Here is a 25607-nt window from a genome sequence, read left to right as displayed (position 1 = left end):
CAGATTCACCAATTGCTAATATTTTGCCACATTTGCTTCTCTCTCTCTCTCTATTTCTCTGCCTGAATCATTTGAGAGTTAAATATCATTTGTTATACTCACTTACCCCTATATACTTAAGGGATTATTTTCTTTAAAAAATTTTTTTTTAATGTTTATTGATTTTTGAGAGAGAGTGACAGAGCATGAGTGGGAGAGGGTCAGAGAGAGGGGGACACAGAATCTGAAACAGGCTCCAGGCTCTGAGCTGTCAGCACAGAGCCTGACATGGGGCTCGAAATCACAAACTATGAGATCATGACCTGAGCCGAAGTCGGACACTCAACCGACTAAACCACCCCTTAAGTGATTATTTTCACCAATTGTCCCAATCATATTCTCTATGGTGATTTTTCTCCCAATGCCAACATTTATTTAGTTCTTAACATTTTCATTTAAACAAAGAAGGAAAGAAAAAAAGAAAAAGGAACCCGAAACCACTTGCATTAAGCCAAGTAAACTGGGGTAAAATGCAATAGAGAGAGCTTATCTTCAAAGCCTGGCCTGCCTGGAGCCTCAGGAGTTAGCCCCATTGTTTGTGTCCCTTGATGTTTCCAGGGCAGCTGTGAAGTCCTGCGTCTGATAGACCTTGGGACCTCGCCTTTCTACTACAAGTGGATCTGGCAGCATCTGGAGCTGATAGACGACACATCTCTGAAGACCCACCTCAATGGTAACTGGCAGCTGCGCACAGCAGGGGGCGCCTGGGCCCTTCTGCTTCCAGTTCTCAGCCCATAGAATCTTAGACCTCTAGAGCTAGAAAGGCCCTGCAGGATGTCTGGTTTGATCCCCTCTTCTCCCAGCTGTGCAAACGTGGCCCACATGGCCCTGCCAGGAGAGGCTCCTGCCCCCGCTCCAGCTCCTCCTTTTGAGGCTTTCCCTTTGAGGGAGAGGGGTGGAAAGGAGCCTGGAGCTTGACTGAGCTGGGTTTGAATCTCACTGATTAGCTGAGTGACTCTGATGAGTACTTAAAGGGTCTAGGCCTGGTTTCTTCATATCTGTCATGGTAGTGTCATGGTTAGGAGCATAGACCCGGGAGCCAAACTGCTTGTGTTTGAATCCAGGGTCCTCCTCTTATGGGCTGTGTGATACTGGGCAAGTGACTGTGTCCCTGTGGATCAGTTCCCTCAGACTCCATAAAACAAGTTCATAGGCTTGTTATGAAATTAAGCAAATGGATATATAAAGCTCTTAGAACACTGCCTGCATTAGTGTATAGTAGATGTTTGTTATCTTTATCACAGGGGTTACTAGGGAAGCTGAATCAGATTGTGTATGGACAGGGCCTGTTAGTGCTCAGGAAATGTCATTTCTCTTCTCATGTCAGTTTTTTTTCCTCTCTTTTCCACTGCCAATCCACCAGAGAAAAAGCTGCATCCCATAACATTTTTTACCCAAAATTTATTTTTTGTGGCAAAATACACATAGCATAAAATTTTCTGAACCATTTTTAAACATACAATTCAATGGTATTAAATATCTTCATAATATTGTACAGCCACCACCACCATCCATTTCTTTAACTTTTTTCATTTTGTAAAACTGAAACTATACCTATTAAACAATAACTGATCATTTCCTCCTCCCCCTAGCCTCTGGCAACCACCATTCTACTGTCTACCTTTATGCTTTTGACTACTCTAAGTGCCTCATATAAGTGGAAGCATACAGTTTTTGTCTTTTTGTGATTAGCTTATTTCACTTAGCATAATGCCCTCAAGCTTCATCTATATTGTAGTGTGTCAGAATTTCCTTCCTTTTTAAGCCTGAATAATATTCCATTGTATATGTATATATATCACATTTTGTTTATCCATTCATCCATCGATGGACACTTGAGTTATGTCCACATTTTAGCGATAGTGAATAATGAGCATGAGTGTACAGTTATCTGAGACCGTTTTCTTTTGAATATACATCCGCAAGTGGAATTGCTGGGTCATATGGTAATTCCATTTTTAATCTTTTTAAGGAATCTCCATACTGTGTTCCATAGTGGCTGCACCATTTTACATTCCTGCCAACAATGCACAAGTGTTCCAATTTCTCCACATCTTCAGCAGCACTTGTTATTTTCCGGGTTTTTTTAATGTTTATTTTTGAGGGAGAGAGAGAGAGAGTGCACATGCATGCACACAGGGAAGGGGCAGAGAAAGAAGGAGAGAGAGAATTCCAAGCAGGCTCTGTACTGTCAGCACAGAGCCCTACACAGGGCTGGAACTCACAAACCATGAGATCATGACCTGAACTGAAATCGAGAGTTGAATGCTTAACCAACTGAGCCACCCAGGTGCCCCTCCTTGTTCTTGTTGTTTTTTTAAATGATATTGATCCCAATGGATATGAGATAGTATCTTGTAGTTTTGATTTATATTTCCCTACTAATTATTATTATCATTTTTTATGTGTTTATTGTCCATTCATATATCTTCTTTGTAGAAAAGTCTATGCAAGTTCTCTGCCCATTTTAAAATCTGCTTGTCTGTTTTTTTGTTAAGTTTTAGGAATTTCCTGTATATTCTGGATGTCAATCCCTTATCAGTTATGTGGTTTACAAATATTTTATCTCATTCCATGGACTGCCTTTTTACTCTGCTGATATTGTCTTTTGCACAAATTTTTTACATTTTCATAAAGTCCAATTTGTCCATTTTTTTCTTTTATTGCCAGTGCCCTTAGTATGTATCCAAGAAATCACTGCCAAATCCAAGGTTGTGATGCTTTTGCCCTATGTTTTCTTTTAAGAGTTTTATAGTTTTAGGACTTACATTTAGGTTTTTGATCCATTTTGAGTTAATTTTTATATGTGGTATGAGGTAAGGGTCTAAATTCATTCTTAGGCATGTGGATATTCAAATTTCCCAGCACCATTTATTGAAAAGACTGTTCTTTCCCCCATTGAATAGTCTTGGCACCCTTGGCTAAAATCATTTGACCATATATCTGAGGGTTTATCTCTGGGCCTTTAGTTCATTCTTTTGGCTTATATGTCTGTCTTTATGCCAATACTACACTGCTTTGATTACTGTAGTTTTGTAGTAAGTTTTGAAATCAGGAAGTGTGAGCCCTTCTGCTTTGTTCTTTTTCAAAATTGTTTTGGCTATCTGGGGTCCCTTGAGATTTCATATGAATTTTAGGATGAGTTTTTTATTTCTGCAAAAAAGTCATTGGGATTTTTTAAAAAAATATTGAGAGAGAGAGAGAGAGAAAGCACAAGCAGGAGAGGTGCAGAGAAAGAGGGGGACAGAGGATCTGAAGTGGGCTCTGTGCTGACAGCAGAAAGCCTGATGCAGGGCTCGAACTCATGAACCATGAGATCATGACCTGAACCAAAGTTGGATGCTTAACCGACTGAGCCACCCAGGTGCCCTGTCATTTGGGTCATTGGGGTTTTAATAGGGATTGCATTGAATCTGTACCTCCATCTGAGTGGTATTGAAATCTTAACAGTACTCAGTCTTCCAATCCATAAACATGCATTGTGTTTCCATTTATTATGCCTTGATCTTCAGAGTTCTTTCTTTGTGCATTTCTGTGCTCTCTGGTACTCTGCTTTGTGAACTCTTGCTGTCTTGTCCTCCCTAGATTCTCAGTTCTGTCTCATCAATTTAGGGAAACTTATGGGATCCACCTGGGTTCCCCCTCCCTGTAACATGGCCCAGAAAACCTCCAAAAGCTCTAGGCAGTAAGCTAGGGCAATAGTAGGGCTCACCCCATTTGTTTTCTATCTTACAGGGATGATTGTTCTTCATGGCCTGATGCCCAATATCTTGAAAGCCATTTTTTTCATACATTTATGCTGGTTTTTTAAAGTAGTTTCAGGTGGGAGAGTAAGTCTAGTCCTTGTTAATTCATTTGGCTGGAAGCAGAAGTCTAGATCTGTGTTTCTTTCTTTCTCTCTTTTTTTTTTTTTAGATCTGTGTTTCTTAATAGCTGAGTTTTATCCTACTGTATGTATATACCACAATTATTAAAGCAATGACCTTTTACAGATATTTTGAGTTATTTCCAATTTTTCACTATTACCCTAATGTGGTGAATTTCATCGTGTATTTATCTTTGCATATGTGTACAAGGCAACATTGTATAAAATCTTAGAATTACTGAATCGAGTAATTGATCCAGTGCATGCTGGCCATGTACACCTAAAATATTGATAGATATTAACAAAAAAGCCTTGTAAAAAGGTTTATTCAGGGCTTTTTGTATGTTCTCTGCTAATCTAGGCCTATTCTTTATAGATTTTGGAATTATTTCTATTAACATTAATTTTAATAGTTGATTCTAACACTGAAGATCTGTTTTTATTTTTTTATTAAAATTTTTTAAAATGTTTATTTACTTTTGAGAGAGCACCCATTCGAGAGCATACAGAGAGGGAGACAGAGGATCTGAAGTGGGCTCTGTACTGACAGCAGAGAGCCCCATGCCGGGGTTGAACCCATAAACCAACCGTGAGGTCATGACCTGAGCTGAAAGTCAGGTGCTTAACTGACTGAGCCACCTAGGCACCCTTAATATATATATACGTTTATTTGTTTAAAAAGTTTTTAATGTTTATTTTTATTTTATTTTTGAGAGAGAGAGAGAGAGAGAGAGAGAGAGAGAGAGAGGTGGGTGGGGGGAGGGGCAGAGCCCAAGCAGGGGAGGGGCAGAGAGAGAGGGAGGGAGACACAGAACCCAAAGCAGGCTCCAGACTCTGAGCTGTCACCAGAGACCCTGACGTGGGGCTTGAACTCACAGACTGCGAGATCATGACCTAAGCTCAAGTCAGATGCTTAACCAACTGAGCCACCCAGGCGCTCCTCATGTTTATTTATTTTTGAGAGAGGGATAGAGTGCACACACATGCGAGTGCACATGTGTGCAAGTTGGGGAGGGGCAGGGAGAGAGGGGGACAGAGGATCCCAAGCGGGTCATGCTGACAGCAGAGAACCTGATGTGGGACTCAAACTCACCAGCTGTGAGATTATGACCTGATCCAAAGTCAGAGGCTTAATCGACTGAGCCACTCAGGTGCCCCAGGAGATCTATCTTTAAAATCAAAGTTACAGATATTTAATTTTCAAACAATAAAATGCACACATTTTAAATGTGTAGTTCAATGAATTTTGACAAATTTATATCTGTGGTAATTGCGACAGTCAAGTTACAGAACATTTCCATCCCCCCAAAATTTCCCTTGTGCCCTTTCCCAGTAAATTCCTACCCTTCATCTCGACCCTAGGTGACCACTGATCTGCTTTCTATTGCAATAGGTTAGATCTGTCTTTCCTAGGGTTTCATATAAATGGAACCATACAATATGTACTCTTTTGTGCCTAGCTTCTTTTCATTCAGCATTGTGTTCTGAGTAGTTGGTTTCCTCCTTTTTATTTCTGAGTAGTATTCTCTTGGTGATCTTGTTAACTCTCATAGAGGGGATATTAAGTGCACTGTGCAGGGTGTAGCACATACTTTATCTGTAATTCTTTTTTTTTTAACTTTTTTAAATGTTTTTTTATTTTTGAGAGCCAGAGAGACAGAGTGTGAGTGGGGAGGGGCAGAGAGACAGAGACAGAATCTGAAGCAGGCTCCAGGCTCTGAGTTGTCAGCACAGAGCCTGACATTGGGCTTGAATCACATGATCATAAGACCATGACCTGAGCTGAAGTCGGATGCTTCACTGACTGAGCCACCCAGGCACTCCTATCTGTAATTCTTATAATAATCCTATGAGGGTGCTGGAAAATTACCTCATCCAAGATTGTATGGCTCGTCATTTATTTATCTTTTATTGCTGCCTCTGTCCCCAGCCCCAGATAAATATGATCATATGATCTGTTAGTGGAAAGACAGAAGCTGTTCTTTTTTTTTTTTTTTTAAGAGAGAGAGAGCACAAGTGAGCAAGGGGAAGAGAGAATCAGTCCCACAAGAGGCAGAGTGGAAGAGAGAAAGAGAAGGAGAAGAAGGGCTTGCATTTACCCAACGTGGAGCTCATGTTCACCTGATGTGGAGCTCCAACTCTTCAACCATGAGATCATGACCTCAGCCAAAGTCAGATGCTTAATGGACCGAGCCACCCAGGCCCCCTTGTAAAGACATGAGATTTAAATCAGGTAGATTTGAGTTCAGTTCTAAGCTTCAGCCCTTTCCTGGGTGACCTCAACTCTCTGCTGTTCATTTTTTTTTTAAGTTCATTTATTTATTTTTGAGAGAGAGTGTGCACGTGCATGAGTGAGCAGGGCAGGAGCAGAGAGAGGGCAAGAATCCCTAGCAAGCTCTGCTGATAGCATGGAGCCAGACGTGGAGCTCGATCCCATGAAGTGTGAGATCATGACCTGAGCCAAAAATCAAGAGTCAGATGCTCAACCGACTGAGCCACCCAGGTGCCCCATCTCTGCTGATAATTTTATTTCTTAAATGGAGCCAGTGACAGTTGTCTGGATGTAATGTATGTGCAGGCTCTGCTAAGGGCCTGGCACAAAGGGACAATACATGGAGACCACAGTATTTTCTATTTTCCTTAATTTCCCCATGCACCAGGCGAGCCAGGCAGGTGAGGATGGTATACCTTTCACCATCATCGGCAAAGCCCTCCTATATGCAAAGACCCATTAATGTGTTTTTCTGTGCTTTCTCCAACAGAACCTTCTCCTGTGGAGAGATTTAAGGAATTCCAGATAAAATCATATCCTGTACAGGACTTTAGTACTCTGAAACTTAAGCACCTCCAGAAAGCCTGGGAGCAACAGGGGTCCAGCTTCAGTAGGAGGATTAAAACCTCAGGAAATACTCTTCCAAAGACCTTGGGCCCGAAGATCAAGTAAGCTTAGCACTTGGCAGATAGAAGGATCCAGATTCTGGTTGCAAAGGAAGATAGAACTTGAAAGGACAGAATGTCAGGGATACTGAAGAAGGGCTGGCGGTAGCAGACATAGCTCGAGCACAAAGATTGGGGTATATACAGAAGGAAGCCTATAGAAGTGCTTGATTGGAGACCCAGGAGCTGCATTCTCTGCCTGTAACCCATAGGGCCATTTTAGGTGGTCAGCTACTTCCTTTCTCAGGGAACCTATTTGAGGAAGAAGGGGCAGGACAGATCTGGCTCTGATATTCTGTCTGCGTGTCACTGGATCTTTTTGTTTTATTGTGTTTTTGTTTTGTTTGGTTTTGTTTTTGAGAGAGAGAACGCTCCAGAGTGAGTGTGGGCATGTGCACGCAAGATGGGGAGGGAGAGAGGGAGAGAGAGAATCCCAAGCAGGCTCTGCACTGACAGCCTGACTCAGGGCTCAATCTCACAAACTGTGAGATCATGACCTGAACCGATATCAAGAGTTGGATGCTTAACCAACTGAGCCAACCAGGCACCCCTTATTGGCTCTTTTTGACTCTGAGCCTCTTCAGAAAATTCTACTCATCTAAGGGAGGCAGTAGATAAGAGCCTGGGCTTTGGAGTCAGTTCAACCCAGGCTCAAGTCCTGGCTTGGCCACTTATTTTATCTCTGTGTACTTGGGCAAGGGACTTGACCTCTCTAAACCTAGTTTCCTTTTCTGTAGATAATAGGATTCAAGTCTTGGCATTGTTGTAAGCCAGCAATTAAATGAGATAATGATAATTATAGCTGACACTTGTGGAATACTCTGTGCCTGGTACTGGATTATCTAATTTAATCCTGACAATAGTTCTATGAATTAAGTGCTGTTATCCATCTCATTTGTCAGGTGAGAAAACCAAGCTACAGGGAAAGATTAAGCTACTTGGTTTGAGGTCATACAGGTAGGAAGTGGCAGAGCCAGGATTCAAACCTGAGCAGCTTATTAGTGCTCAGCCTTGTTTTTTGGTACAACTGTCATGGCTGGAATGAGGATGCACGATGAGGGCTGCACTTATGCCTTAACCCAGAGAGGCTGAGGAACAGGAAAGGACACTCAGTGGTACCTGCCTAGAAGCAGCTCAGTGCTGGACCCAGAGCAATATCATACCTCTTCTCCTTCATTAAATATAAAATTAAACTATCACAATTATACTAATAGGAACATCACAACCTCCATGTTGTCCCAAGTACCACTTCACTCAAGTCCTTTGCCTGTTAGCATTTCCAGCCCATCTGTCTCCATAAAGAGCATCCCATAACTTCTGAGTTGTTATTCCCTCTGATGGATATTCTTTCTGAGGGAGTCCCAATCCTGATTCTTCGGAAAGTAGGGATTGAACGACCCAGTTCCTCTGCTGTGAATCAGTAAGGGAGAACAGACAGGTTGGACCCAGAAGTGAAAAATAAAGGCCATGCTGGGCATGTGCTACTCATGTATGCATCCTGCGGGGTGAGAACTGTAGGCTGCCTTGTTTATGTGTTGGGTGAGTTTATGAGTTGGGTGACTATATCGGCTATATTCTCAGCCGATAAATAATTATTTTTCCCTGCCTCTAATCCAGATAGCATAGCCTGTCTCTTCCTTCTACCTTGCCCAAGACCAAAGAAAGCACAACAGGATTGCCTGTGTAAAATTAATTCCAGCAGGAACAAAATACAGTATCTACAGGCTTCCCAAGGAAACCTGTTACATAAAAAAACAAACAAAGCCATCTCTTCTTTGCTTTTCTGCCAAGAAGGACAGCCCCAACCTGTGCTGTGTCCCCAGGGACATAGAGCTTACCCTGTGTCAAAGCAGTCTATTCTATATTGGACACCTCTGACTTAGAAATCTCTTCCTCATGTTGAGCACACGTCAGCCAGCCTGTAATTCTCACCCATGAGGTCTGGCTCAGCTGTATAAGATCAGCAGCCCCTTCTTCCACATAACAGCTTTCAAGTGTTTAAAGGGGTTCTATTTCTTCATCTAAGTCTCCCCACTATTCAGCTTCTCCGGTTCTTGACATAAACTCTTCCAGGGCTTGATTTTGAGTTTTCTCACTTTCTGAGGTGGTGTGAATTCTCCAGGAAGGGGAGGTTCTTAAAATGCAGCAGAGTGGGAGCTCACTGTCCAGGACCTCATGAACTGGCTGTGTTACAAATGAATCCTCTTTAACAAGTTGTCAAATTTCAGATCTAGGCATCCACATTCCCTCAAAAGTCCCATGATCAATACTGAGTATGGTGAACTCCCTGAGGAGGCTGCAGTGGGTGCCTACATCAAGATCCACACTGTAGAGGAAGGAGAAACTGTGGTAAGTGTGCAGAGAGCCTTATTCGTGTGGGCTGGAGTGTTAAGTAATAGCAGTAAAGGTTTAAAAACATTCCACTCTATATTTGGTGATGTTAAGGAGTATTTTTGACTTTTTTAGATATGATAATGGTATTATGGTTATGTTTTTTTAAGACTCCTTGTTTTTAGGAGATATGTACCAAAATACTTACAGATAAGATGATATGACATCTGTGACTTGTTTTAAAATAATCCAGGAACAAGGCAAGTAGTATTCTCTTACCACTCCTGTTCAACATTGTACTGGAAGTTCTAGCTAGAGCATTAAGACAAGAAAAGGAAATCAAACATATTTGGGGAGGAAGAAATAAAACTGTCTTTGTTTGCAGGTGTTTGATTGTCTATGTAGACAATTCCAAAGAATCAAAAAACAAAATGAAAAAAATCCTCCTGAAGTGAATAAATGATTATAGCAAGATCACAAGGTATAAGTCAATGAACATTGAAATTTGAAATTAAAAACACAATACCATTTATAGTAACACCAAAAATGAAATACTTAGGTATAAATCTAACAAAATATGTTCAGGGTCCATATGCAAAAAAAAAAAAAAAAAAAAACCCTTTATTGATTATAATGAAAAAATTCAAAGAAGATTTAAATAAATGGAGGAATATTCTATGTTCATGGATTGGGAGATTCTATTGTTAACATGTTAGTTCTTCCCAACTTGATGTATAGACTCAATACAATCCAGATCAAAACCACAGCAAGTTATTTTGTGGACATTGACAAGCTCATTATAAAATTTGTATGTTAATATACAAGTTAATATAAGCAAACTGGTAGGTCCATACAATGAAATATTGTTCATAGATAAAAATAAATGAACTATCAAGCTATGAAAAGACATGGAGGAAATCTAAATGGCTATTTTAAGTGAAAGAAGCCTGTATGAAAAGGTTAAGTATTCTATATTCCAATTGTATGACATGCTGGAAAAGGGATAACTATAGAGATAGTGATCAGTGGTTGCCAGAGGTTTGGAGTTCAGGGAGAGGGATGAATAGGTAAAGCACAGAGGATTGCTAGGACAGTAAAATTATTCTGTATGAAACCATAATGCTGGGTACAAAACCTTAAGCATTTGAGAAGATCCATAGAACTTTACAGCACAGAGAGTGAACCTTAATGTATACAGTTTGTGAAAACAACAACCAAAAAGTTATTTAGGAGGCAGAGGATCCCATGAGGGAATGCAGACTATGACCAGAGAATCTAATGGTATTACAAACATGTGAAAAAACCTCAGGAAGAGGGTGGGAGGAAAAGGTGCTGACCTATGTAACGTTGGAGGTGACTGGGTTCTGTGAGATGGAAAGCTGAAGAAATTGCACATGAGCACTGTACTCTAGTTGATAAAGTTATTACCCATGGGTGGATGCTTAACAGTTCTGATACTGTGTACTGAAATGGATCAATTCAGTAAGTGAATGGCAGATCATGGCAGCCAGATTTCTCACCAGTGGAGTAGAAATTTACAGATAAACAAGGAGGAGGCTAGAATGATCCATGTGGTAATGGATTAGTTGAAGACATTAGTATGAACCCCTCTGTAGCTTAATACAAATACAGATGGTTACACGTGGAAATATTTATAGATATGTGTATCAATATGTATCTTTGGTCTGTCAGCTGACAGGGCCTAAAAGAAATGACACTCCAGTAGCAGTGAGCACTCCTAGCACCCTGATCTTGGTTTCTAATACCATTCTTTATTAAGAGGAACAAAGTTTTGGGGCACCTAGGTGACTCAGTCAGTTAAGCATCTGACTTTGGCTCAGGTCATGATCTCATGGTTTGAGGATTTGAGCCCAGCATAGGGCAATAGTGCAGAGCCTGCTTTGGATTCTGTGTCTCCCTCCCTCCCCAACACCCCACCCCACCCAACCCCCTCTCTCTCTTAAAAAAAATTATAAGTAAATAAATAGATAAATAAAAAAGGAACAAGGCTTCTTGGAAAATGATTGATTCTAGGACTAGGGCAGGAAATAGACTAGATGGGCCTGGAGCATTTTGTAGTGCCAGGGAGTAAGGAAGTATTGGGCAAAAACACTACATTGATTGTGGCAGGCCTATCAAAGGGACACAGGTATCAACTGAAAGAGCTCCCAGTGGTCAAAGCTGGAACGATTTGAGCAACAAAATAAAATAGTATTGGGTTATAACCCAAAGTATACAGTAAATATCCCTGAGTACATACTGGTATAATGAATAAATTAATAAAGACTTAGACTTAGACTTTAGACTTAGAAGAATTGAGAAGATAATACAGAGTTCCCATATGCCCTCTACCCAGTTTCCTCTATTATTAATGTCTTACACTAGTAAAATATCTTTGTTATAGTTAATGAACCAATATCGCTGCATTATTATTATTAACTCAGGTCAAGGAGTTATTTGGATTTCCTTTTTTTACCCAATCTCCCATTCAGAAGAATTCCAAATGATTTACATAGATACTTGGCTGTAAAGCAGAGGATGCATAACTCCCTGTTCCTTGGGTGTGGGCTGCACATAGTGATTTCCTTCTAAGGAGTACAGTATGGAAAGGGAGAGGGGGAAGAGTAACTTTACAGTGGAGGAACCTGAGAAACACAACCTTAGCCAACCTCCACAGTTAAATTGTGTTGATAGTATGTCCCTTAATATGATGAAACGGGAATGTGATGTGATGAGGATGGCACTTTATGTCCATGGTCCTCTTCCCAACAAGCCACAATCCCCATCTAATAATGGGAACTAATCAGACAAATTCAAAAAGCTGGGTATCATACAAAATACTTGACCAGTATTCCTCAATAGCTGTCAAGGTCATCATAAATCAGATAAGTCTGAGAAACTTCCCCAGGCAAGAGGAGCCTAAAGAGAAGAGAATAAATGGAGTATGTGTCTTTCATAGGATCCTGGAACAGGAAAAGGATTCGGTAAAAAAATGAAATCCAAATAACTCCTTGACCTGAGTTAATAATAATGCAGCGATATTGGTTCATTAACCATAACAAAGGTATTTTACTAATGTAAGACATTAATAATAGAGGAAACTGGGTAGAGGGTATATGGAAACTCTGTACTATCTTCTCAATTCTTCTAAGTCTAAATTATTCTAAAAAATAAAGTCTATTAAAAATATAACTATCCAATAGTTGAGGGAGTGGGGAGCATATGGATGAAACACGTTTGGCCACGAGTTAATCATTGTGGGAGCTGGGCAGCAGGTGAACAGCCAAGAGAGGGCATGAGGGCTTTCTGGTGAGTAGTAATGGGCCTCCGTGTGCTGGGGGAGGGGCTGTCTTCTGAAGCCCCATGTGTGGTCATCATCCTGTGTGTGGTCATCATAGTCTAGAGAGCTGCTCTCTCGACATGCCCTTACTGCTGTTCCTCAGTTAACAGTATCTCCAGGGTCCTCTTCATGCCCTTGTCACCCCATGTTGTAGTAGGCTCTTAATGCTCCTGCCCACTGGACTGTGAGTCTTTGGATGCAGGAAGGCCAGCCACTGCTGGGTGGAAGCCCTAGTCCCTAACATGGCCCTCCCTCAAGGCTGATGGAATATTTCCAAGCTCCTCCTTTTGTTCTGCAAAACTCTGCCTTGTGCAGTTTTTAACTAGCTCCTCCCCCAACCTTTCCTCACCACCCCCCCACGCAACCCCAAGAACGAACAGAAGAAATCAGCTTCCTTGCCACATGATGTCCCCTTAGATATTTAAAGAATGCCATTTTGTTTTTCATTCAACATTTCTGGAGCCAGGCACAGTACCAATGCCCCATTAATTATTTTCTTATTCAGTCAAAACATCCTCCATCCCTTCAGACAGTTTTCATGTGATGTGGTTTCCAGCCCTCTTGTGGTTTACTACACTGTGGTGCATTCACGTTTCTGAATAAGGCACTGAGGACTGAACACCGGGCTCCTGAGGCCAGCACCTGGCCTGTGAGTGCAGCCTTGCATATCTCCAGGCAGAGCAGCTGGGGATGCTGGGCACCCTGAGCCTAATGGAGGCATCAAAGGGCAGAAAGGGGGTGCCTGGTTGGGTAGATGGTGACAGCAGTGGAGGCTATGTAAGATGGAACAAGAAGGGCACGGTCTGTGTTGTCAAGGGCCTGCAATGCTGTAATAGGGACCTTGGCTTTGATTCTCTTGGAAGTCCTAGAAGGCTTTGGGTGGGACTCCGAGTAAAGACCCAACACAGGGCTCAGCACATAGAAGCCTCCCCACATATGTGTTACATGACTGTTGTGGTGAAAATGCCTGATGTGTCTTCGGTAAGACTCTGTTCTCCCTGCTTTCAAGGCCCTGGCTTCATTTGTAGGAGAATGAATAGTGATAGCTGTGCCTGTGTATTCACCTAGGAGATAACGTTTGTCTAAGCTGGGAAGCAGGAATATAAAGCTGGTTCAATCCTGGAAACAGTGGAAGTTGGGGCCCTCTCTGTTTTGAGCCAAGAGGTGTAGGGGAGCCAGATTCTCCAGAACAGACAGAACAGACAGACTGAGGCCTCAGATTGGGCAGAAAGGATATGCCAGATTGGGGTGAAGGGCAGGGGGTCCTTACCTTCATTTTGCTTCTAATTAGCCAGCTTGAGCAAATCACTTTACCTCTCTGAATATGTGTCCTCATCAGAAAATGAGGAAACTCACCTGGGTGAGCTGCTAACTGAAATGTTCTGTGACCCCATTTGAGCATTAATTCAGCAGATAGTTCTTAAGCATCTACCGTACACTAACCATGGCCCAAAGTGCAGGTGTGGGCAAGTAAACTGACATCCTTCCTGCCCTCATGGGGCTCATGATCTAGTCTGGGGACAGACAATAAACAGATAAATTAGCGAACATAAAATGTTGTAAATTGCTGCTAGGAATGGAATAGAAAGTTGGGCTGGGGGTGGGTGGTTGGGTTTCTTAAATGGAGCGATCAAGGAAGCCCACTCTGAGGAAGTGATGTGTAAACTGAGACCTGAATGGTGAAAAGGACAAGCTGTAGACAGCCTGGGGTAAGAATGTTCCAGAATGAGAATAGTAAGCTCAAAGCCTGAGGCCAGAAGGAGTTTGGTGTCTCAAGGGGACCAGAAGGGAGGGCAGCACAGCTGGAACAGAGTAAACAAGGCAGGGTGGCATGACGCCAAGCTGGAGAGCGGGGCAAGGGTGAGATAGGCCAAGTCTTGGGGGTCACAATGAGGAGTTTTACTTTATTCTGGGTGCCCTGGGAAGATATTTGAAAGGTGTAGGCAGAAAAAAAACCTAACTGGCTGGTGTGTGTGGGATGGGTTGAGGGTGGATGAGAGTACTTACCGACAATGCTGCCTTCAGTAGGTCCCTGAACAGATCACTGGGTTCAAATCCTGCCTCCACATCTTTCTGTCCTTGGGCAAGTTACTTAGCCTCTTTGTGCCTCAGTTTCCTCAGAGTATAGTGGTTAGAAGCATGGACTCTGAAGACAGACCCCTTGAGTTCCAATCCTAGCTTTATTGCCTCCATGCTGTGGGATGTTGGACATGTTTCTTAACCTCACAGCATGCTCTGTAAAATGAGGATAACAATAGGACCCACCTCATGGGGTGATTGTGAGAGTTTCATATGAGTTACTACACACGGAGGCCTGCAGAAAAGACAGGGGAGGGTGTGGTGGCTGCAAAAGGGAAGATTTAGAAGGGGAAGACTTGCTGTTTGAATTCTGTCATTGTCCCAAGGAAGAGAAAATGCCTTCACTTGACACAAGAGTTGAGATTGGACATTGGGGAAACCTTGTGAAATGCTATGCCCTGAAGAGGGACTGCCTGAGTGTGATTCTTAGAAAGACTGCATGGAGGTAGGACACTGACAAAGAGCCTACAGACTCTTCTAACCTGATCAGCCAGCGGACTTTGATGTCATGTAGCAAAAGGAACCCTGGACTTTCCCCTATCACTTCCAGAATGGTCCCCAGATGGATTCGTCTGCTTTGTGGGGCCTCGTTTTTCCCATCTAGAAAATCTGCTGGTAGAAGTGGACGGTCTCTGAGGTTGAGCTTTCTGGGACTTCTGTTCTCCAGGGCCTTCACCAGATCCTCCTCCCGGAGAACCAGCGTGACATGCGGCCCCTGGTCCTTGTGAGCCTGGGAGCCGAGGTGATACGAATAAGGAGAGAAAAATTTTGGGAACTGATTGACAGCGAGGTAAAAGAGAAGTTGTACAGATTCCAGATCGAGTACCCCAGGTCAGTGCTGGAAATGTGCATACATCCCATTAGATTGAATAAACAAGTTTTTGCCTATTATTTTAGTAAAAGTAAGAAAAAAGTGCTAATATCTAGTGCTGAAAAGGGGGGAATGAGACCGGTAGTTGTTAGTACCCCCTAAATTGTCTCAATCCTTTTGATAATAATTTTAGCATTATGTTTCCAGGACCATACCCTTTGAAGTAAAGGTCTACCTGTGAATTTATCTTCATATAATTAAATTATGTGAAAAGCTACCTGTGCTAACATGTTTATGGCAGCCATATTCATAATAGAAAAAACACTACCACCACCACACATGTCATACTATGGGGATAGTTTAGAAATTGTGGTGCATTTCTTTTATAGAGCATAACCATTTTATTGAAAAAATTGTTAAGTTTAGGGGCACCTAAGTGGCTCAGTCGATTTAGTGTCAGACTTCAGCTCAGGTCATGATCTCATGGTTTGTGGATTCGAGCCTTGCGTCGGGCTCTGTGCTGACAGCTGGGAGCCTGGAGCCTGCTTCAGATTCTGTGTTTCCCTCTCTCTCTGACCCTTCCCTGCTCATGCTCTGTCTCTCTCTGTCTCTCAAAAATAAATAAATGCTTAGAAATTTTTTTTTAAATGTAAGTTTAGGTTGCCTGGGTGGCTCAGTCAGTTGAGCATCTAACTTCAGCTCAGGTCATGATCTTGTGATTCGTGGGTTCAAGCCCTACATTGGGCTCACTGCTGTCAGCCCAGAACCCACTTTGGATCCTCAGTCCCCCTCTCTCTGCCCCTCCCCTGCTTGTGCTCTCTCAAAAATAAATAAACTTTAAAAAAATGTTTTTATTTGTAAATTTAATGGCTCTGTAGCAGGAAGGTAAATAGATTAGATATAATGATACATGAAAAGGACAAGGTGCAAACTTGTATATATACTATGGCTATGTCTTTGTAAAACACAAGAGAAAAATCTAGAAGGAAATAGCAAAAATGGTAACCTCTGTAATATTGCCAAATTTGTAAGAGTCATTCTGTCTGGAAGGTGAGACTAAAAGGTACTTCCTAGTTATCATTACATATTCTTCTCATATTTGTTTCTGCAATGCATATGCATTGCTTTTATAATGAGGGAAGAAAAGAAATATTTTTTAAAAGTTGTTGTCAGGATACTGGCATTCCAAGTGAGGTTTTTCTCTTTATTCTCCAAATGTTTGGTAATGATGATATATTACTTTTAAAATTAAAAAAATTAATATCTATCTTGAAAGATTTGATAAAAATATTTATTTTTTACTTTTCCCTTGTTTTCAAATTTTCCAGAGTGAACACTTATATAACATGAAAAAAAACCTTTATTTTTTTATGTAAAAATTAACTGGACCAGTAGTTGCAAAACAATTTTGAATTTTTTTTTAACATTTATTTATTTTTGAGACAGAGAGAGACAGAGCATGAACAAGGGAGGGGCAGAGAGAGAGGGAGACACAGAATCTGAAACAGGCTCCAGGCTCTGAGCTGTCAGCACAGAGCCCGACGCGGGGCTCGAACTCACGGACCGTGAGATCATGACCTGAGCCGAAGTCGGACGCTTAACCGACCAAGCCACCCAGGCGCCCTGCAAAACTATTTTGATCTCACACTGTTATTACTAAAAAGTGTTTGAGTATATACCCCCTAGAATATATATGTGAATATGAATAACATGTGTTAATTAACTATTATTGTTATATACATATATTGCTGTACTAATATATACATTATTGACATACCGAAATAGATCTTTAAGAAATAAGACAAAAGTAAATATGAATGAGATCCTACTATTTTTTTCACACAACCCAGTGGATCTTGTTCACCTCCCTGGGTGACATGCTCTGTATCCCCACTTTGGGGCCCCCAGCTTAGACTCCTGGTCTTACCACTGGACCCCCTCCCTCCACCTCCTCCCCACTAGATCCTTTCTGCATACTGTGCTCTTGCGAAAACCCAAATCTGGCCATGTTAAACTCCTTAAAACCTTTCAGTGGCATCTCACTGCTTATGGATAAAATGCAGACTCAGTGCCAGGTATGTGACCCTTCATGGTGTGACCCTTCACCTCCCCTGCAGCACTTCTGGCCCCCTGTAACCCACTCTGGCAGCTCAGGTAGATTGCCTCCTGGACCCTGTATATATTTGACTTTGCCAATGCTGCCCCTTCTGCCTGAAATTCCATCCCCTAGTCTTGCCACTCTTTTTTTTTTTTTTTTTCTGATAAATTCCTGCTCATTCTTTAAGATTCATCTCCTCCAGGAAGGCTTCCCTGACTAACCCAGGTTGGCGTAAATACCCCTTCCTGATACTCTCTACAGGGCTCTGCCATTGACCATTGTATTGAACTATAACTGTTTAGAGCTGGGTAGTTTGTACAGTTCTTTCCCCATCACTTGATTAATTGCTTCATGAAGGCGTGGACTGGGCTTTCCCTGCCCTTCATGTCTGACATCTACCTATGCAGTACCCAGTACAGGGTAGGTATACAATAAATGAATGAATGAATGAATGAATGAGTGTATGAATAAAGCATTCTCACTGCAGAAAACTGGAAAATGCTGAGTGTTTTAAAAAGTGAAAACTAGAACCATTTGCAATCCTCCAACAAACCCATGTTAGCATTTTGTGTATTTCCTTTTACTGTATTTTTTTTTTTTTTTTTTTTTTTGCTACATGGATATGTGCCAAATATGCATTTATCATTCAGGTGCACAAAGTTTCATAATGGAGATTATACCAATTATGCAATTTCGCATCCTCCCCCTTTTCTCTTTTCTTGCGGTCACACATGGTTTTGCTGACAGGTGTGGAAGCAGGTGGTTCCTAGTGGTAAGGAAAAAGGAGGTGTGAAGGCAAGCAGATCTGTAGAGTTACTGCAGCCATGTCCAATAAGCATGTGAAAGAATTTGATGTGGGATCTGTATGACTTTGGATAGGTCATTTCTCCTCTCCTCAGAGTCAGACTTCATTCTACAAAACAAGAAAATGAGACTAGACCAGTGTCTCTTCCCAAGTATGGAACGTATGCACAGAAGATTTACAAGACGATTTTAGCTGGTATACTAATTGACATTTTTAGCTTTCACAGCTTTGTACTTATTCTAGTATGAATTAGAAAAACAACATGATGGGTAACCTCGGTGGCTCAGTTGGTTGGGTGTCCAACTCTTGATTTCGGCTTAGGTCATGACCTCGCAATTTCATGGGTTCAAGCTCCATGTCGGGCTCCGTGCTGATGGTATGGAGCCTGCTTGGGATTCTCTGTCTCCCTCTCTGTCTGTCCATCCCCAACTTGTACTGTGTCTCTCTCAAAATAAATAAATAAACAAAAATTTTTTAAAAAGAAAAAGAAAAACAACATGACTAGTTCACTAAACTCATGGTTTGACAGATCTTGTTGCTGAGAATAAGGCCAAAGTAAATATTTAAGTAAAAGAAACATGGCAGATTTAAGAAAAGTTATTAATAAATTAAAGAACAGGGGATATGTAGATATGGCCCAAATTGGGGCAGTTTTGTGCGAAAAACAAGTTGAGAAGCACTGGTTGTCCCTTGCAGTTCAAAGATGCCACAATTCTCCAATTCCTGTGTACAATCAATAGTTAGAGCCACCTACTCAAAAAAAAAGGATTTTAGGAGAACTAGATCCTCAAGTGATGCCTGGCATATGATGGGTATCAGTTAATGCCTATAGAATTGAAATTCAGAAAAGGTTTCCATGGACTTGAGACGGTGGCAGATGTTTGAGCACTCAGCATCTGTGCTGTCCAGTCAGCACTCCGCTGCAGTGATCTGCAATGCTGACAGACGGAATTCTGGTTTATTCATTCAGTGTTTGAACTCCTGGTTTCTAGACTGCTAAAGCAGGCAGAAAACATATCCATTATCTAGCTCAAATCCTCCATGTTGTAATTGAGGACTGTGAAGCCCCGGAAAGGGGACGTGACATCCTGAAGATGACAGTCAGTGCCCGTGGGATACCTGTCTTGTGAATGCCACAGGCTAGATAACCTGACACATCTCCCCCTGCAAGGTGTAGGGAGGGCTGTGGGGAATGTAATGAGTATATAGCTGAGTTCCCAAGACAGAAGGGAAATCTCCAAGGGCCAAAAGGAAGTAGAGCCTAAAAGCCAAAGCACAGAGTGTGATCTAGTGTGGGATTGCCCGGCGGGAGTGGGCTGGACTCGGGGTTAAGGGCATCAGGGGCTGGAATTTTACACCTGCAGGGACACATGAAACTAAATCCCCTGCACAAAGCTGAGGCTTTTAGAAGAGCTACCCTGTTTTGTGAAAAACTAAACTAGAAATCAACATGACCCATCAGCATCAAGGAATCTTGTCTATCTTAACTTGGACTCTGGGTTCCCCCCCCCCCCCGCAAAAAAAGAGACCCCTCCCCCTAAGAATCTATAATCACATGTTTGCCCCTCATAGGTTTTGGTGAGTCCTGTAGCATCTTTGAACCCCAGTTTCCATGTTTCTGAAATGTGGTGGTTGTGAGGATTACACGAGTTAGCGAGTAAAGTGCTTGGCCCGTGAGACGTGCTAAGTCAGAGTTGGATATTGTTGTTTTTATTATGGAAGAAATCAGGAGTTAGTGGAACTTTTTAAGTGGAGACTATCCAGTGCTGTGCTGGTGAATGTTTAACAACTGACTCTCTGGGAGGTGGGTGGGAAGTAAGCCTGATTTGAAGTGTTTACTGATTTCTGTGGTGTGTATACTCCCACTATGGCCAATTTTGAGCTCCTAACCCTGTGTCACTGAACATGGGCTTGAGGAGAGTTCCATGTCATTAGCACTCTGAGCTGAGAGGGGCTGACTTTGGCACACCACTGAGACCAACAGGCCTAGCTAGTAGCCCATTCCGACCTCTGGGTTTTTTATTGAGTTGGTGTCTATGGATCAAAGTTGACTCTCTTCTGGTCAATATAATGTAGCTGGAAGAATGTTCTAATTTGTTAGTGACTTATTAGGCTTGCTTCCTAGGTGAGAGTGTAGGCAAGTCAACAAATAGAACATGCCCTTGCCTTGCTGTGGTCTCAGAAGGAAATAAACCAATGAGTGCTGAGCCCACTCCCCTTCCCCCACTCTTTTCCCCCTCCCATGCTATGAGGGAAGGGGATGGAGTAGAGCCAGGGCACCAAGACCAGTCCAAGGCAGCTACCAATCTACTTTCTGTCTCTATAGATTTGCCTGTTCAGGACATTTTGTGTAAATGAGATCATTCAATGTATGGTCTTTTGTGACTAGCTTCTTACCATTATGTTTTCAGGTTTCATCCATGTTGTAGCATATACTCTTTATTGTCATTCCTTTTTGTTGTCAAATAATATTCCATAGCATTTACCTATCACACTTTATCCACTCCTCAGTGGATGGATGTTGGGTTGTTTCCACTTTTTGGCCATGATGAATAATGCTGCTGTGAACGTTCTTGTGCAAGGTTTTACATGGACAAAGGTTTTCATTTTTCTTGGGTTTATACCAGATGAAATTGCTGGGTAAGTTAACTCTGTTTAACCTTTGAGGAACTGCCAGACTCTTATCCAAAGTGGCTGCACCAGTTTACCTTCCCATCAGCAATGTACCAGAACCCTTGTTTTGATATCTCTACCTTATTACACATTTTTATCTATTTTTTAACTTTATTTATTTTGAGAGAGAGATAGAGTATATATGCATGTGTATGCATGCATACACGAGCAGGAGAGGGACTGAGAGAGAGGGAGAGGGAGAATCCCAAGCAGGCTCCACACTGTCAGTGCAGAGACCAGTGTGGGGCTCCATCTCATGAACTGAGAGATCGTGACAAGAGCCAAAATCAAGAGTTGGATGCTTAACTGACTGGGCCACCCAGTCACCCCTATCTGGTGTTTGTTTGTTTGTTTGTTTGTTTTGTTTTTTAAATTATAGCCATCCTAGTGGGCATAAGTGGTATCTCATTGTGGCTTTGATTTACATTTCTTTGATGGAAAATGGTTACCTATATAATTTAAATTTTTAGTAGCCACGTTATAAGAAGTGTAATTAACTTTTAAGATATATTTTATTGAATTCAGTGTATCTCAAATATTACCATTTCAACACGTAATCAGCATAAACATTTTTAATGAGATTCTCTACATTTGTTTTTGTTCTAAGTCTTTGAAATCTGGTGTGTAGTTTACACTCACAACACATCCCTCATTCAGATTGGCCACATATCACATACTTAGTAGCCACATGTGGCTCATGGCCACTGCACGGGACATTGCAGGTCTAGGGGAAGAAAGTGTGGAAAGGTAGAGAAGGCAGAGAGGAGTCTGGAAGAGGCACACAGGTGGGATGGAGCACACTATGTTTAGGAATTGAAAGAATGGCAGGAGGCAAGGCTGGAGGGGCAGGGGGGACAGGAGGAGCAGGTGTGGGAATGTCAGCATCTGTGTCTTACCTTCAGTGATGAAGATATGTGCCAGAAGTTCCTCCAGGAGAACAGCTGGAATATCTTTCGGAAGGACCTGATGCGGCTGCTGCTGAAGCCTCGCCAGCGTCCATCATTCATTCCAATCCGGCCCAAGAAGAAAGGGATCTACAACCCCAAGAGTTTGGTGCTGGATTTGTGTAGCCTCGACAAGGAGACTAAACCTTGTTATCCCATTTTTATGGCACCCCAGAAATACCTCCCCCCATTGAGGATTGTCCAAGCTATCACAGCCCCCCGGTACAAAATCCAAGAACTCCTGCCTCAGTATAAGAATGCAGGAGTCCTTGTTTAGACCCAATAAAAGATGGGTTGGTCACCATGTTTCCTGAGTGAACACCATGGGACTTGTGGGGCTTAGAGTGGGGGCCTCCTGGGGGCTGTGGGTCCAGAGAGATGTGTGGGGGCAGCAGCTCAGGCACTGTCTCCCTTGACACTTTTGGGGCTTAGTGGATGGTCAGGAGGCTGGATGTGGATGGGGTAAGCACTGGGGATGGTTTCAGGGTGGGAGGGTCTTACTGGGTGAGATGGACGGGAGGCACAGAGGGGCTCAGATCAAAGTGAGCAAGACCAGACCATTTGCAAACTCAAATGCCTTGCAGAGGCCACACAGGTCATCTAAAGGAGCGCAGCAGAAGGACTGGGCAGGCAACAGGCAATGGTGGGGACTGGTGTGCACATTCCCCATCCAGATGGAACAGCTGCTCCCTCTCCTCAATTGATGCCATGCCAGGAAATAATGCAGGCCCCTGACTGACAGTCCTTAGATTTTTTAAGAGAACCAAGAAACCCAATATTTTAGATGATTCCTACTGGTTTTTATTTTTTTTTATTTTTTATTTTTTTTTTTAAATTTTTTTTTTTTTTCAACGTTTATTTTTGGGACAGAGAGAGACAGAGCATGAACGGGGGAGGGGCAGAGAGAGAGGGAGACACAGAATCGGAAACAGGCTCCAGGCTCTGAGCCATCAGCCCAGAGCCTGACGCGGGGCTCGAACTCCCGGACCGCGAGATCGTGACCTGGCTGAAGTCGGACGCTCAACCGACTGCGCCACCCAGGCGCCCCCCTACTGGTTTTTAAATGTGAGGAACTAATTCAAATTGTTTTTGAAATACCATGTTAGGCAAACAAAACACATACGTGGGCTGTGTTGGACCTACAAGCTGCTGGTTTGCCAGTGCTCATCAAGCCCCTCTGACAGGGCGTTGCCAGAGACTGGAGGAGGCATGACTGGGGGTGGGTTGGGGGTGGGAGGTATAAGGAGCGAGAGACACAGATGGGCAGCATGACAAGAGCAGGCATTCTGGGTGTTGAGTATGGGGAGCCAGCAGCCTGAGAGAGAAGAGGCAGCCAGAGATAAGAAGGTGGTAGGTCGGACTTACAGAGGGCTCCTTGGCCCCTCTGAGGGGTCCCAAACCTGTGGCTACCTGTTAGTGACCTGGACCGGCTCTCTTTGTTGGTAACACTGGGTCAAATCACCTCTCTCCCTTGGGAAGCTCCATAGTTTAGCTGTGAGAGCACTGGGGGCCTGGTAGAGGTCACGGCAGCACATGAGCCTGACCTGGGGCCACAGGGAGAGACAGGAGCCCTCTTCCACCCATCCCTCCCCACCCCACACACTCACCTACTCCACGTGGCAAGGAGCAGGTTAGGAAGAACACCTGAGAACAGAGCCTGGCTCTGTTTCTATGTCACTGGACCCCTTTGAGCACCTTGAGTCCTTCACCTGCACCTGTTTCCCTAGTGGCAAAGTGAGCGAGTTGGACAAGATCAATGATTTTCACAAGAGGTGAGTATAGTTTGAAAAGCATATTCAACATTATAATTTTGTTTGTTGTATTTAAAAGAAAACTTCTCATGTTGCACAGCAAAGAAGAAGGGGTATGGAATTTTTCTTTCAGAAGAGGGTGTGGATGTAAAAGAATAGAGAAGTAGTGGACTCATCATCTCTGGCTTCTCTGATAGCTTCATATGGTCAAGGAGACTGTGATGCCTGCAGCATTTCTGAAAAGGCTGTCTGTGACCTACAAGGATGAGGTGGCACTGTTTGGGGACCAGGTAAATTGGGGTGTCTGACTATATTTAGGGCTGTCTTTGCATTTAGGACTGTGGCTCCAAGATGTAGGTATGGACATCTTATTCATTCATTTGAAGTTTATTTACTTTTGTTTATACTTGCTTTGTTATACTATACTTTGTATACTATACAAATATATAGTATACTATACTATACTTTGTTTATATAGCAGATCCAAAAGAGATTAAGAGGCAGTCTCTGTCCTCTCTTATTCTCTAGGCTAGGAGTCAGCAAGCTCTATAAAGGGCTAAATAATAACTATTTTAGATTTTTAGGCCATACAGTTTCTTTAGTGTTCCAATAAAACTTTATTTATAAAAATAAATTGCCTGCGGGCCATAGTTTGCTGATCCCTACAGCCCTTGAAGGTTCTTGAGCAGACATGACATGACATGACCAGAGAAGGAGTGAGAAACTTATTATCGAGTGCTTATTCTGTGACAGCCATCTTGCTAAGCATCTGACTACAGAGTCTGATGACCTTGGGTTAAAATCCCAGCTCTGCCATTTAATGGCTGTTGAGGATTAAAAGAAGTGGTGCATGAACTAGACAAATGGTTAAAAAAAAAGAAAAAGAAAAAGAAAAAAGAGGTGGTACATGTGTAGCAAGATGTAGGATTTTATTCACCCAGACCCCAGGGCCCTGCTTCCTGGGAAGTGAGAGAAAAAACTTGCAGAATAGGAGGTAGAACATGTTTTCCAGGGGAGTGGCAGGTGAGAAAATGGACTAGAAGGGCAACCCTGGAGTGAGGGTGCTGGAGGGAGAACATGGGGGCTGGGCTTCGTGAAATCTTGAGGGGAGCAGAGCAAAAGCAGAGCTTTTTCTGAAGCCATCATTTAGCAGACAGAAGAGTTTGAGAATGAGAAATGTCTAAAGAGGTTTCCAAAGACCTTTTCTGTGCATTGAGAATATGTTTCTCCTTTGGTATTTTCTTGAAGAAGCCAAGTAAACATTTGCGTAGCTCTTAGTTATGGTTTTATGTGGTACTGCTGTTTCTTTGAATTCAGTAACCAAGCAGAGAATGGGTCTCCAGTTATTTTTGGGTTACACTTGTGAAGTCCCTGGTACACAGTAAGTGATCAATACATGTTAGATGTTATTAGCACCTTTTTGACCGAGATCAATTTGGCCATCCAGAGACTCTCTTTCCCTTAGAGTGAAATAGGAAACCGAATCTTTGGAAGTCTAAGTCTTCTTAATCAGTGCAAAAGGCCATCCTGAGTGATGTGGGGAGGGGGGGTGGGGGGAGGGGGGGGCATCCTGGTTGACATCCTGCCCAAACTCTACACTCTTCTGAAATGGTTAATGTCAACATGTAAGGGCAGGTTGGAGGGAGAGAGCAGAGCAGGTCAACAAAAGCACTAACATGTGCTGTGGGTGAGGGTGCTGTTTGGAAGAATGAGTGGGGGCAGTATGGGGAGGCTTGTGGCTGCTTCTAAGTGTGTGAGAGCCTCCCAGCTTCTAGGCCGTGAGCTTCAGAATGAGCAGTGGTTCTTAAGGCTGCCTCACATACACTCTGCAACATGGAACAGGGATCAGAATCAGGCAGGGGAGGACAAATTATGATTTGGGAGAGAAGCTCGTGCAAAAGGAGCAAACATGACACCCCTTGGTATAGTGTTAG

General features: G+C 42.7%; 1 protein-coding gene across 9 annotated transcripts in view; it reads left to right on the top strand.

Moving 5' to 3' along the window:
- Positions 1 to 22223, top strand: part of CNBD2 (cyclic nucleotide binding domain containing 2) — a 66718-nt gene extending 44495 nt beyond the window's left edge. For 8 of the 9 annotated variants that reach the window (XM_045444772.1, XM_045444771.1, XM_045444770.1 and 5 more), the window contains 5 exons: positions 598 to 712; positions 6667 to 6844; positions 9070 to 9190; positions 15259 to 15422; positions 21881 to 22223. In XM_045444772.1, coding sequence (XP_045300728.1) covers positions 598 to 712; positions 6667 to 6844; positions 9070 to 9190; positions 15259 to 15422; positions 21881 to 22199 — 897 coding nt within the window. In that variant the 3' untranslated portion in view covers positions 22200 to 22223. The remainder of the gene's footprint in view (positions 1 to 597; positions 713 to 6666; positions 6845 to 9069; positions 9191 to 15258; positions 15423 to 21880) is intronic. The other variant, XM_045444775.1, reaches the window with a different exon arrangement.
- Positions 22224 to 25607: the final 3384 nt, after the last annotated feature.

The sequence above is a fragment of the Leopardus geoffroyi genome, chromosome A3 (genome assembly GCF_018350155.1).
Source record: "Leopardus geoffroyi isolate Oge1 chromosome A3, O.geoffroyi_Oge1_pat1.0, whole genome shotgun sequence".
NCBI classification, from domain to species: domain Eukaryota; kingdom Metazoa; phylum Chordata; class Mammalia; order Carnivora; family Felidae; genus Leopardus; species Leopardus geoffroyi.
Note: the sequence above shows the minus strand (reverse complement) of the source record. Positions and strands in the feature narration are given on the sequence as shown.